Here is a 13,640-nt window from a genome sequence, read left to right on the forward strand (position 1 = left end):
TGAGACGTATAGGATCCCAATCCACAACAAAGCTGCAACGGACATTAAATCAAGTCCTTCTGTTGGCCTGTTTCCTCCGATGCTAGCTTCCTCCGTGTAGCAGCAGGATGTTTTCTTCCCAGACTTCGTCTTTCCAGGATTCAATCGACGTGGAGGAGAGAGATGAATTTGACAGCGAAGATATTGCTGGATACAGCCAGAAAATTCAGCTGAACTGCTACTACACCATCTATCTTTATCAGGGCACAAGGTAATGATTAATTTATATTATTGCAGATGCTACTTCGGACCGATCTGTCGCTGTTTATTGTTCATAAAATAGTTAAATGTGTTTTTACTGTGCTTTCCACCTAAATAAAACCGGGATTTATTGCTGTGCAGCAGTCCTCTTTGTGCACGTAAAGGCTCAATCATGCATATAAAATCTAAGCAGGTGATGAGTAAACTGTTGATCGTCTTAGATCTGAGGCCTGTGGAGAAAATGTGGCGTGGAACCAGAGACGTGCAGACTCCACAACAAGTCACGATGACTTTAGGTAACACAGGAGCCATCCGTCCACCGTCTCGCTTTCTCAGTGGCTGTCACTGTTTTTACTTTGGGCTTTCACTGGATATCCAGCCAGCATGGACTCATCGTGGCTGACTTCACTCATGATTTTGTTCTGATTTCTCATCAGTGTGTTGCTGAGTTACACTGCTTCCTCATCTGAACAGTGTCCTCTCTCCAGAGTGTGTTCAGGGATGATAACCCTGATTATCTGGGATTATTTGTGATCACCTCGCTTTCTCCATCTTTTCTCCATCGATTTGAGTGGCTTCCAAATTCTTCATCGTCTTTCCTGATGGCTTGAATCTTAACCACTTCTTTTATGATTTTTTTTTAAATTTATTTTTTGTCCACAGCTTGACACTAATTGACAGCAGCCTTCCATCAGAAGCAGAACCGGAGCTGCGGACCTACATTTCAAGGAGGCTGAGTAAAGGAGCTCTTCTTGGAGGCATGGGCAACATTGCTACTGTGGAACTCAGGTATTTTTTTTACCAAACCATCAAAGATTAAGGTTGACTAAAAATGTATTTGTACACTTTGATTACTTTTTTTTATGTGTCATTAAAACCACAAGCTTTATTCTATGTTATTGAGACCTTATGTGACAGAACAACAAAAACCTTTGAAATTTGAAAAATATTATTCTGGGTTTTCATATTTTTTGCAATTAAACATTTAGAAAATGTTACTTGCATTTGTTTTCAGATATACCTTCTAAAACTACATTTCGCCGCAATTAAAATTGATAAGTATTTTATGAGCCTCAGCCAGCTAAGAATAAAAGTTTAAATAGATTTGCAAGGTACTCTACATATAGTTACTCGAAGATTTTTAAAGAACATGCCTGTGATTGGGCTATGAGAGAAATCTGAGCTCACCAATGATAAAAAGCTGCAACATTGAAGAAGTTGTAGAAAATGTTTCACAGAAGGGAGAAGTTGTTTCTTAAAAAAATTTTTGCGCTGCATAGATAATTTGCATAAATAAAACCTAATAACACATAATTTCATAGAAATCTTTCCAACTTTGAAGATTTCCATGCCATGAATGGACAGCAGATCATTCCAAGTTTTAATTTTAATACTAGTTTTGCTGTGGATAAACTGTTATTTTTTTGTTTCAGCAAAAAGCTGAGATTTTATGCTCTGATACTCCTAAATAAAATTCAGTACAACCAATTGCCTTCCCAGATCACATAATTAGTCAATGGAGCCCAATTGTGTGTAAATAAAGCAACACGCTCCACAGATCTGACATCTTTATGGAAAAGTGGCAAGAAGAAAGTCTTTACTGAAAGGAAAACATAAGTTTTGTTTGCACTTTGTTCCAAATATCGCCAGATGAACAAAATTCTCATTTTCTTTTAATAAATGTCCTTTTTCTCTGCAGTCTTCCAGAGCAGGCAATCGGCTGCTACTGCTGTCTCCTGGAGCAGGAAAGGTCTCCAGATCAGCCGGACGCTGATGGAAACGGATACGTCATCTGCTTCATGGGGGGCTCCGAAAAGGGACTGAACTTATATCCTTGTTTCTTTTATGGAATAAGCAAAAGTTACAACAAAGCTTCAAGATTTTACTGTATTCCTATAATCCAATTCCTGTTGAATTCTCTTAAATTCTTTGACTTAAACTACATTTAGATTAGAGCTTGATAAATATGTCCAAGGCCTTCACAGCAGCCTTCAAACTCCAGAGGTGGGAAGATGTGACAAAGTGAAGTTTTCTAGTCGTATTTCAAGGCTGCCGCTTTTAAACATCTTACCGTGTGTTTGTTGTAGCTGCAGAACCTTGAGACGGAAGTCCGTCCCTACCTGAGCCGCTGGTACGAGGAGTCGGTCATGCACATTTATCGAGTAGTGCAGCTGGTCCAGAGCAACATCAGCTTCCTGCTGCATGCTGTGAGTCTTCTCTTCTAACTAAGTGCATGAAATTAGGTGATCAAATTAAACAGTATGGAGGCTCTAATGCTCATATATGCTCATCTAATTCCATCTATTCTGGTATTAGATGGAAAACGTCCCAAAATTTCCTTTAATTATATATACACTTTTTTTTTCATCAGTTCAGGATTAGTAGCTTACTCCTCTACATCAGAAAGGTTACATAAAGTGCCATATGGTGGTGGCTGGCGACATTTATCACGGTTTTGATTTTTTATTTCTACTTTTAAGAGTACAAAACATCTGCTGATATCTTCCTGTCAGTTCAGTAACCAAATCACGCGTTTTGACTTCCCTTTAAGTCCCTTTGTTGGACTCGACCTTTTACCACCAAATGGCATGGTATTTTTGAAAGTACCTCATAGACTGGTAGAGTGGGAGTTGATTTAAGTTTTGACCTCTGTAAAACAGTAAAACTGATTATGTATAAAGAAGTGAGACTTCCAGCTTCTTCTATTCACTGATGCTTTTTAGAACATATAAGGGAAGCTATGCTGATGACTCAGTTTTTAGAAAAAATAAAATAAAATGTTGATAAACACCCTATTATAGTAACAATGCTGGTCGGAACAGGGAGAGAAATTATAACCGTCACTGCATTATCATAAAAACCTTCGCTTTATGCATTCACACTCCAGCATGACCACCATGATCAACTAAGAAGACCAACTTTCTTCTTAATTGGTCGTGGTGTTATGGCCGAGTTTGATACCATCACTCTTCTGCACCTCTTGGTTCTATTGTGGGCTGCCTTAAGTGAACTCTTTGTTCCTTCATGCTCTTCATTTATTTATTTATTTTCTTATTTCTCAAGTTTGGGCTTGCTGGTGACGATAATGAGGGATGCTTTTCTTTTCCTGTTCGTGCCTGATGCAGGATTCAGAGCCTGAATTCATTACTTGAAGATTCAGATGTTTTTCAGGTCTGTGCAGCTTAGAAAGTCGAGCCTTCTGCAGGTCAAAGCTGCTGAAATACATGTAGTGTTTTCTCTAAAGCCCATGGGTGTCACTTTGCAAGATATTTTAGTTACCTGTGACTTGAGCTCAGATTCATCATAAGAAACTGATGGCTTGTTCCTCTTTTATTCATGGAAGTCTGGTGTTTACATTACTACACCAACCATTTATTATATGGACAGATGTCCCTCCAGCTGCTGTAAACTTTAAATTTCTCTTTCTTTTTTATTTAACTATGTAAATTTATTTAATTTTTCTTCATTCTATTTTTATTTAAGTTCAGGTCTTTGTGTAGCTCGTAAATCCTGCCTGAACCACTGCTTTAAATGTCCATTTACCACAATCTCCTGAAGTAGCTCCAGTGCTTCTCTGCGAGACACAATGTTTTCCAGAACAACACACTCCAGCTGCCAAACCTCTCTTCCTGCAGGCTCTCAGTCACACGCACGTGGAAGTCACCAATGCGGACGAGAGGACAAAGGCCGACGTGTCCAGGTGGCGCGACGTTTTTTTTCCAGCCCTCACAGTAAAACTGCCTAGTGTGTAAATGCCTGTGCAGCGTGTAACGGGTTCTCTCCGTGTGTCAGGTTCATTAAAGCAGCCAGTTTGCAGGGCCTGTCTCAGCAGGACACCACCACTGCCTCTCTGTGCAAAGCCATGTCGGAGGACACACAGTCTGATGTGGTTATCGACTGCTCCTCCAGCCCGCCCACGCTCACCAACACCGGTGAGACACGTTTGAGGAACGCGTACAGACGCCTGTTATAAGCACTGACCACAGGCGTGCTTGCGTGTCCATGTTTGCTCAGAGATTTGGTTTGCATGATGTGTCATCTGCACAAGCGAACACGGTTCAAACTGCATAAAGCCCACAATGGTGATGTATTTATAGTAGACATGCATATGTCCAAAATCTCTTTTTCAGAATAAATTAATCGCCAAATAATAAACCCAGCCTATTCAGGTTCTCTTCCAAACATGCAGTGTGGACAGGATCAAATGCACTTCTAGTAATTAAAACACTAAATCCCTCTGTGAGCCTCATCAGGTGTTTTCTGTCCTCAGTCAGTAACCGTTTCTGCGACGGCTGGATTCAGGCGTTTCTAAACGCTGCGGAGCGCTGCAACCCCTTCCTGCTCAGACAGATTCTGGAGAACTTCAAGCTGAAGGTGAGAAATATTTACGCAGAGTGTTTTCTAAATGCTTTGCTCTGCAGCATCCTGCTGAAGGTAAGCTGTTAGATTTTACCGTCATTGTGCAGTTCCCTCTGGAACTTTTTCACATTTTCTTATAAACTTCAATGTATTTTCCTGGGATTTTATGTGATAGGCCAATAAAAACTGGTCCATGATCGCAAAGTGAAAAGAATGTGCAGCAAACATGAGACCAACATCAGACATTATGGGTTGTGATGTAAGCACAACGCCTTCACCTCGCAGCAGGACAGCGACCCACTAATGCAGCCAGAGCAACAATGAAATGGCTTAGATCCAAGTAGATTCATGTGTCAGAACGGCCTAGTCAAAGTCCAGACCTAAATTCAGATTTTCTGCTAATAGGTGACGGAAACATGACGAAGATATTTTTAAAAAGAGTAATGTGGGCTTATTAAAAATGTTTAATACCTGCTTACAGGTTATTTCCAAAAGGTGCTTTTAATCTGAAAGCATATTCTAATGTATTGAATATGACTGTAGAAGATAAAATCCCAATAAAATACAAAACACTCATACAAAATGTGAATAAGTTCAAGTCGTATGAGTACGTTTGGAAAGCACTGTATGATTAACTTCACTCAGTATGCATCACTTCAGATTATTTATGTTTTTACAAAAGCAAGCTGCTTTGTGAAACAGTAGATCGGGGCTTTCAGTTCCCCCTCTTCATAACTTCTGTTATTACTTCCCATCAGCATCGATAGTTTCCTGCTTTGTTTTGATTTCTTTATAATTTTTTTTTTTCTCTCCCGCTCGTTACTTCCTCTGTTTGAACCACCTCCGCCGCTCCGCAGGCCATCCAGGACATGAACAGCCTGAAGCGCTTCGTGCGTCAGGCCGAGATGAGTCACTACGCCCTGTTCCGCTGCTGCCAGTTCCTGCAGGGCTGCGGGAACGGAGACGTGCTGCTGCAGAACGCCCGGGCGGAGCACAGCGACCTGCCCGAAGCCTGCAACATCATCGCCGTCCTGGACGAATTCCTCGGCGAACAGGCTCAGGCCTGACCCACAGCTTCCACTACATCCGAAAGCTCCACATTTACTCAATTTTGTTAAAAAAAAAAAAAAAATACTGTTGAAAATGTGAGAAACGAGGCAGCAGATACAGTAAATTTAATTTATGAACTACGACGATGATGGTGCTACTTTCGCTGCAGGAGTTCGGACGATTAAGAAATTAGAAAAGGATGTAAAAATGAATTTTGTAAGACAAAAGAAAATAGGACACAATCTTAGATGTAAATGTTGAGTGTGTGTATAAAGAAACTGAGAAATAAATATTACCAGTAGTTCTCACAGAGGCCACTAAAAGAGGACCAACATACATAAGAAGTTATGGTAACTGGGCTAAAATTATGTTTAGCAATATTTTATATCAAAATAGCTCCCTAAATTATTTAACTGTTATTTTCTTTTAAGAATGATGCACAAATCACTTTCGAGCGTTTTCTTACATAATCCACCCAGTACCTGCACTACCTTCACTCCTCTGACATTGTGTTCATCTTTGCGCTGAAGTCAACTTTTGTTTTTCAAACTGTGGGGATGCTTTGTTGTAATTCTGGTGTAAACAGTCCTAAATACTGTCAAATGTGATTATTTCCACGAGTTTATGGGAGTTCATGTAGATAACTAGATATAGAACATGCATTAAAAAAAACAAATAGCTAATGGTAATAAGCTCAGAAGGTTCTTATTAAATATTGTCCAAAGTATGTAGGAGAGCAATATTGTTGTTGTTGGTGTTTTATTTTAGCCGTTGATGTGTGAACAGGTTGATTTTGCTGTTGAGAATAGTGTGACTGACCCATGGTGCATCTGTGTGGATATTTCTGTACATGTAGTCCTCTGTTCTAAATATTTTTGTGGTTCTCTCTAAGATGATTGAAATAAACACAGTTAAGCTGCACTGTGATGGTGGTGGTGTTAATTTTAAAGCACGGCAGCATTTAAACAGAGATAATTGTTTTGATCGTTTTCAAGATTCAGCTGACATCTCGCATTGTTTTTATCTTTAACAGCACAAATCAGAAGCATATTAATTCATTAAAAAAGGGCTAAAATGTTTTGTGACAAAAAAACATTATTGCTTTCTAATGATGTCAGTACGGTCATAGGAGGATTAGGAATAATATTATTAGCACTAACAGGTGAAGTGAGTTTTATCTCTTCATCATGAGAGTTTTGGGCGGGAGGAGTATTTTGGTCAACAAGTTAACATTTCTCCTTAACGTTGATCCAAATAATTGGGGAATAGCACAATTACATCGATGGAAAAAAGTGATAACTAGAAAAAATGCATTATCTGTGGTGCTGTGGTGGTGCAGGGGTAGAGCACAAACCACATATCGAGATCTTAGTCCCTGATGCTGCCGTCGCAGGTTCGGCTCTCAGCCTGATGACCTTTACGCTGCTTGTCTTCCCCTTCTTTCATTACCCACTTTCCTGTCTTAACTACTCTCAAATAAAGGCGGCCTGAGCCAAAAAAAGAAAAGCATTTCCTGCAAGAATGCTGTAAGCTGAATGTGTTTGAAGTCAACAGCAGAAGACTTGCAGAAAGCAAAGGCCTGCAAAATGCACATAGAAAAACTGTTGAAAAGGAGTGGAAACATTCAGCCAATGCAAAAATCCCAAACAGAGACTAAGAAACTCATGCAAAACACTGGGATCAAAGCTAAACTGTAAGGTAACAACAGTTTGTAAGGAAAAATAAGCTACGTAGCTAAAGCAAGCTTACATCCTAAAGATGATATGAAGGCTAGGTGAGAAATATGAAAAACAGCTTTGTGGTATAAACCATTAAAATTCTATGCTGATGTTCATAAAAAAAATGTGAAAAACTGTAAAAAAAAAAATAAATCAACTTTATATTTGAGAATGCTCCTTAGTTCTGACCAAACCATTGTGAGGTCCAAACCTTAAACTCTTTCTCTGTTAAATCCCTCATTCATTTTCCAAACAATCCCAAACTTTAGTGCATATATTTACAAAATATAAATAGTGACCAAATATCTGAGATAGATTATATGATATATTAATGATGAAGTTAAATCTTATCAGACATTGATTATCTGATTGTTTTATTCTCAGTTCTTCTCAAAGGTTCCCCTCTTTCATGCTTGTATGATTTCATTTGTTGCAAACAAATGTAATCTAATGTATCAATATGTTAGAGTAATTAGTAATAGGCTCCTTTTTGATTCTTTTATTGACTGTATTCAACATCATCATTCGTTTCTCAGTTTAGATGTTAATATTGTAACATATTTTCAGACATTTTCCTTTAATTTATGTGTAAAACGTGTTTGATTTAGGTTCAAACGGATCTTTAAAGATTTGAGACTCATAAAAAAATAATTTATTTAAAGAGTGATAGGATTTTAATACATAAATATGATTAAGAAGATAACCAACTGCTGCAGTTTAACAATTCCCTGTTTATCACTTCTCTGCATAAGGCTGCATGTAGAGAAGCATGAGTCACATGCTTACTTTACTGTTGGAGTAAAGTCAACCACGCATGGGGTGTGAAGCTTAACAAGCCGATCTCATTATCCCAGTCATTGAAAACATGAGAAAGGTTTTTCAATCTTCTTTAGGATCTTCTTTCATCTGTGTTCCTGCTCAAACTTTTAACTGTAGCTGTAGTTTTAAGTAAGAAAAATAATAAACTTTGGCTCTGAATGCACAATATTAGAGGGGAAAGAAGTAATGACGTCATTAATGAATGTGACGCCATGATGATATCACTTTTTTCTCAATATTATCTTCCACATCATAAAGCTTTAAAGTCCGTTTAGCTTTAAAAGTCAATCCAAATGCTCAAATACATTGTTGTCAAGCAGGGCATATAAAACACAACCACCTACTGAATAATGCATTCAATTTTTTTGTTTTGTTTTGTTTCTTTTTGCAATTGCACTGCAAACATTCATACTGCGATTAGAATACAACATACTGCACAGCTCTAATTTTGATCCACAAGTTGGACGTAGAGTGGAATAAAAAGAAAAGAAAAGAAAAGAAAGGAAAGGAAAAGAAAAGAAAAGAAAAGAAAAGAAAAGAAAAGAAAAGAAAGGAAAGGAAAAGAAAAGAAAAGAAAAGAAAAGAGAAGAAAAGAAAAGAAAAGAAAAGAAAAGAAAAGAAAAGAAAAGAAAAGAAGAGTAAAGAAAAGAAAAGAAAAGAAAAGAAAAGAAAAGAAAAGAAAAGAAAAGAAAAGAAAAGAAATGTGCTCCTGATTTGTTGTTTTCCTCTCCTCATATCCTCCAGTAGGTTTCCTCCTCCGGCTGCTCGTCTGCAAACAGCAGAAGTGAGAATGCGTTTGCAGACGCTGTACCTGTGGTTTTCTCCCTGCACTTAGATGACATCGACAAAAGACAGGCGACGGACGCTACCTTCAGTGTGATCGCTCTTTTTCCTCAGCAGATGGGCTGGGACGTCGTAGACTGAGTCTTTGCGTTCGGACACCGGGACGTCGTAGATTCCATCTTTGTGGTCAGAAACGGGGACGTCATACACTCCATCTGTGGGGTCTAAAAAAAAATGGACAAAAACCAGTGTTATCATTTTTACAAGTGAATGAAGCGGTTGATTAAAAGCAAGCCGCTGTTTTAAAATCACCTTGGTGACCACTAGATGTCTTGTAAGACAAAGGGAAGTCGTACACAGAATCGTGCGCTTGTGTTGGAGGAGCTTCACATGTACCTAAAGGTAAATAAATAAACTAAATGACAGCTTCACACATCTCCAGTATCTGTCACCAGAACATCTGACCTAGTTAAAGCACGTTTATACTTTGTCTGGCAGGTAAGACGTCATAGAGGACATCCTGTCTTTCCTCTTCATAGCTCATCTCAGTGGACTGATCGGGGTCCTTGGGGGCCTCGATGGAGGTGAGGGGCCTTCGCAGGTTCTGGTACGTTGCGTCATCGCTGTCCTCGTCCTCAGGCGGGCAGATGGACGAAGTGAAGCCCTCGGTCTCTGAGTAGATGTGCTCTGAGGAGGCGGAGAGAGGGCGAGGCGGCCGCACCTCCCTCACGCTGTCGCTGCACAGGGAGATGGACATGTTGCTGCTTAGACTCCCTCGCTGATCGAACATCTCCAGGCTGAGGAGCACAGAGGAGAAAAAAAAGGCTCAGAGTTGGTATCAGTGAAGACAAAACATCATCGCATCTACGGGATTATTAGGAGACCAATATATGAAAAACACGCCGCTCTGGAGAAGTTATCACACACTTCAGACTTTGTTAAGTTACAATAAAAAGTCCCAACACCTGAATATTTACTAATGCACAGTTTTAGCTTTCCACCACTCATAGTGTTTTGCATGTAGGTCAGAAAGTTTAATTTTGGTCTCTTCAGACTGAAGCTGCTTCTTTCACATTTGCACTGTGTCCCCTACAAGGCTAGAAATCTGCATACGACTTACCAAGGCATTTCTTTAGAAATGAGGCCAGATTTTTACTTGCAAAAATTTAGAAAAACGTGAATCATTTTCCTTCCCCTCTACAATCATGCATTGTTTTGTGTCGGCCTGCCACACAGAACCCCAGTAAAATGCAGAGACATTTATGGGATGTGAATATATTTCTACTGTAAATAATCTACAGCACTGGACTTACTCTGGGCCTCTAGAGTCCGGAAGTCCAGAAGAGGAGAGCTGCATTGCCTGCCAAAGGTGCCCAACCCACTCTTTTCTGAGGGCTGCTGTCTCTGCTGCCTTCACAAACACACAAATAAATCCACATCAACCAAAAGGCTGGTTTCAGATTTGCCATTGTCAGCTTTCAAAATGAAACATGGCAACTCAAACCACAGCAGGGGCTCACCAACATCTTTTTCTTTCCATTGATCATGATGATTTCAAATAGAAAGTGCTTCTTGTCGGTTCTCTGGACTTCTCGCACCGACTGGACCTGAGACAAGATGTTGAAAGTTTGGTTATTAGTGACGTAAATAAATGCCAGGAAATCCAGTTTGTTGGGGGGGGAGGAAAGTGCAGATAGGAGAGGAAGTACACAGATAGCTACACCACAGCGAGATGCACTTTGTAGAAGTAAAGGTTGTGCTTTCGCATTTTACTTCAGTAAATATGAAAGTGGACTAAAGGCTCTGAAAGCATACAACTGTCTCTGTTACAACACTGAAACCAGGGCCTGTTCTGAGTGTGATGAGACAAAACAGAGGAAACCGCAAAAGATACCAGATTAGCAAAGAATAAATAAATAGTGATATATTTTATATACCACTATTTAAGAGAGATGGAGAGAGATCTAGCTCTATCTCTATCAGAGAGATAGAGAGAAAACATCCATTGTCGTCTCTCTATCATTAAGCAAACTTTCATTTGAGGAGAGACCCCTAAACACCTCAGCTGCCTGCTTCCAATGCAGGGGGGGGGCAGGTAAGGGTTAATCCAGCCATGGGCGGTCCTAGACAGAGGCCAGCAGGGGTCAGTGCCCCTGTTATATCCCCCCTACTAAAGAGATAATACTAAACAAACTTCTTGTGATAATATGCGCTGTCACAGAGACCATTGCTTATTGGTTATTAGGAAGAAGTTAATTTTTTACCATCACAATTTTACTTTTGCAGTAAATTAAAAAAAATAAACCATTGCACTTTTAGCTTCAGCCATATTGAGACAGGATGACTTTGGCTCACTTTAGATCAACACGGGCAAAAACCACGGAGCTCCTGATGGATTTCTGCAGGTGCAGACCCACCTCACTGACACAGACAAACATCCAGTGAACACACCTTCAGCTAGTGGAATCTCAAATGTAAGTTTTCACCTGAACAGTAAATTGGACTGAACTCACAATACTGACGCCCATTAAGCAGACCCCACCTGCTGAGGTCTGTTGGAGTTTTGGTCTTTCTTCACTTTCATCAACCATATTCTGTGGTTTTTTTCTTATCTCTAGCTGAGATGAAGCCGCTTTAAACAGTACGCTAACCTCCCACCCCAAGCGTGAAGCTGTTTTCTCAGTGCAGTGACAGACTGCTGCATCATAGGTGCACAAAGAAGCATCTCTGCAGGTCCTTCCACTCAGCAGTTGCAAGACTTTATAACCACCACTGCTTCGAAACAAACTCATTGTTTACAATCCTGCTGCTATTTGCACAACTTAATTTCTTGTAAAGAGTCTGTTTGCACATCAAATCAAACAACTGCATACAAAATGAACTAGTTTGGATACTTTCTGAAGAAATATTTAGGAAAACATTTTTTAAAAAGTCCCATGTGGTTTTTCTATTTTTGTCTCTAAACCTTCATCACTTAAACCAGACATGAACAAGTTTCACTGAGAGAAGTGAAAGCAAGAACTATGTAGATTTATTCCTTTGAAAAATAACATGGCAGATTCTTTGAACTCATTAATTTATCTACTAAGATAAAATAGAAAGCCACTTTGATGAATATTCACAAGTTCAGCTTCAGAAAATTAAACTGGATCATAAATGTGATTTTACTCTCCACAAATACAAATCAACACAAAAAAGTTCAAGCAAAAAAAAAAAAAAAAAGTTAATGACTTACTGTGTAAATGTAGTAATAGCCTCTTAAGTGTGACTGTGAATAGGAGAAATAATTAATAGGTTATATCATTTAGATTGAATCATTTGTTTGATATATTCACAACCTAATGAAAAAGTGTGGTACTTACAGCGCTGCCGTTTTTCTTGGTATAAAAAAACAAAGTAGTGTTTTGAAGCCTGAACCAGTAGGTCACCCATCTTATTTTCTATGTCCAACATGAGCAGAGCAGCCAGTTAAACCACAGCTCAGAATTGTCAGTAAAATTCCCAGAAACACAACTCACCAAATTGTCTTTTCGTTTTTGCAGAAACCCCTCAAACAGCAGCTTCGTGCCGTCGACAGACATTTCACCCCCTGACAGATGGCAGCTTCACACTGTGGCCACCACTTCTTCTCATTACATTCACCTGGCTGTATGCTGTGACTTCCTCCTTCCTCGGGCTGAGAGTGTTTTCGTTCAGACTTATCACTCCCTCACTTCTCTATTCTCACCAACCAATGTTCTGCTTGGTTAGATTACATGTTTTTTTCACGTGAGTCTTTGTCAATAAGTTAGCTCAGCAGTTGTAAATCATAGCCGCCTAACACCGGCTGCAAATCAAGATTTATTGGCAGAATGTGCAAAGAACTATGCAAGAAGCTCGACAATGTCACAAATTAGTTCAACGTGTAATGACTACTGTAGTCTCAGTATTATTAAACCCCTGCTGCTTCTTTAGTCATTAGGAGAGCAACATTTTGCTGTACATTACCTGCTGCAGTCATGATTCATAGCATTACTGGGGTGTTTTAGGCCTTCAAGTCATTGATGTTCTTGATTTTCCGTGCTGCAGCCACTTTTTTTTCCAATCCTAAGAGAGATTTTCAATGGAGTTCAAGTCAGAGAAGTTTGTTGGCCTCTTTGTAACTTCCAAGAGTTTTTCTGAAACCGAGCCTCGATGGACTTTGACATATGCTTATCGTCTGGAAAGTCAAATGACACTCCAGCTTCCGCGTCCTCACACAGATGGTGTGACATTTTCTCCCTGATTTCTCGTTGGATTTGTCTTGAGAAGGTTTTCAATGCCAGAGGAAGCAAAGCAATCCACATCCTTTATCCTTTATCTATGCTTCTCCAAACATAACACTGATCTGAAAAGTTCTAGTTTTAGTTTATATTACCCTCATTATGGGGCTTGAGGAACTCTGGAGTCAGTTTTTCTTGTGCTTTTGGGTCTGAAGTGGTGTAAGAGCTCAGACATGGAGTCTTGCCATGTTAAATGCACAACTTTAGATGATTGGTTTCCAAACTTGTTGATATGAAAGCCGAGTAAAATCAAGAGTAAAATACTAGTAGACCAAAAAAAAAAATAAATAAATAAAATAAATAAATAAATACAAGTTGTGAGAGTAAAAAATAAGAAATGTAATGCTTATTTTCTTGTCAACAAAATAAA

The 13,640-nt window shown here is 39.3% G+C and overlaps 2 protein-coding genes across 3 annotated transcripts; one reads left to right on the forward strand and one right to left on the reverse strand.

Moving 5' to 3' along the window:
- Positions 1-12: 12 nt before the first annotated feature.
- Positions 13-6,570, forward strand: cunh17orf75 (chromosome unknown C17orf75 homolog). Of its 2 annotated transcripts, XM_016673954.1 has the most exons (10): positions 13-250; positions 462-536; positions 904-1,029; positions 1,940-2,068; positions 2,184-2,244; positions 2,328-2,447; positions 3,876-3,940; positions 4,033-4,172; positions 4,511-4,614; positions 5,457-6,570. In XM_016673954.1, exons 1-10 carry the CDS (start codon positions 108-110, stop codon positions 5,664-5,666), a joined length of 1,173 nt encoding a protein of 390 aa, XP_016529440.1. In that variant the 5' UTR covers positions 13-107; the 3' UTR covers positions 5,667-6,570. The 2 variants fall into 2 exon arrangements, with proteins under 2 accessions (XP_016529440.1, XP_016529442.1); XM_016673956.1 differs by lacking the exon at positions 462-536.
- Positions 6,571-8,857: 2,287 nt separating this feature from the next.
- LOC103141718 (uncharacterized) lies at positions 8,858-13,211 on the reverse strand. The gene is made up of 9 exons (XM_007557459.2): positions 12,488-13,211; positions 12,332-12,409; positions 12,205-12,237; positions 10,490-10,576; positions 10,283-10,380; positions 9,456-9,766; positions 9,282-9,365; positions 9,056-9,193; positions 8,858-8,955 (listed from the first exon to the last, which is right to left on the reverse strand). Exons 1-9 carry the CDS (start codon positions 12,548-12,550, stop codon positions 8,918-8,920), a joined length of 930 nt encoding a protein of 309 aa, XP_007557521.1. The 5' UTR covers positions 12,551-13,211; the 3' UTR covers positions 8,858-8,917.
- Positions 13,212-13,640: the final 429 nt, after the last annotated feature.

Source organism: Poecilia formosa, unplaced genomic scaffold (genome assembly GCF_000485575.1).
Source record: "Poecilia formosa unplaced genomic scaffold, Poecilia_formosa-5.1.2 Scaffold88, whole genome shotgun sequence".
In the NCBI taxonomy this organism is placed as follows: domain Eukaryota; kingdom Metazoa; phylum Chordata; class Actinopteri; order Cyprinodontiformes; family Poeciliidae; genus Poecilia; species Poecilia formosa.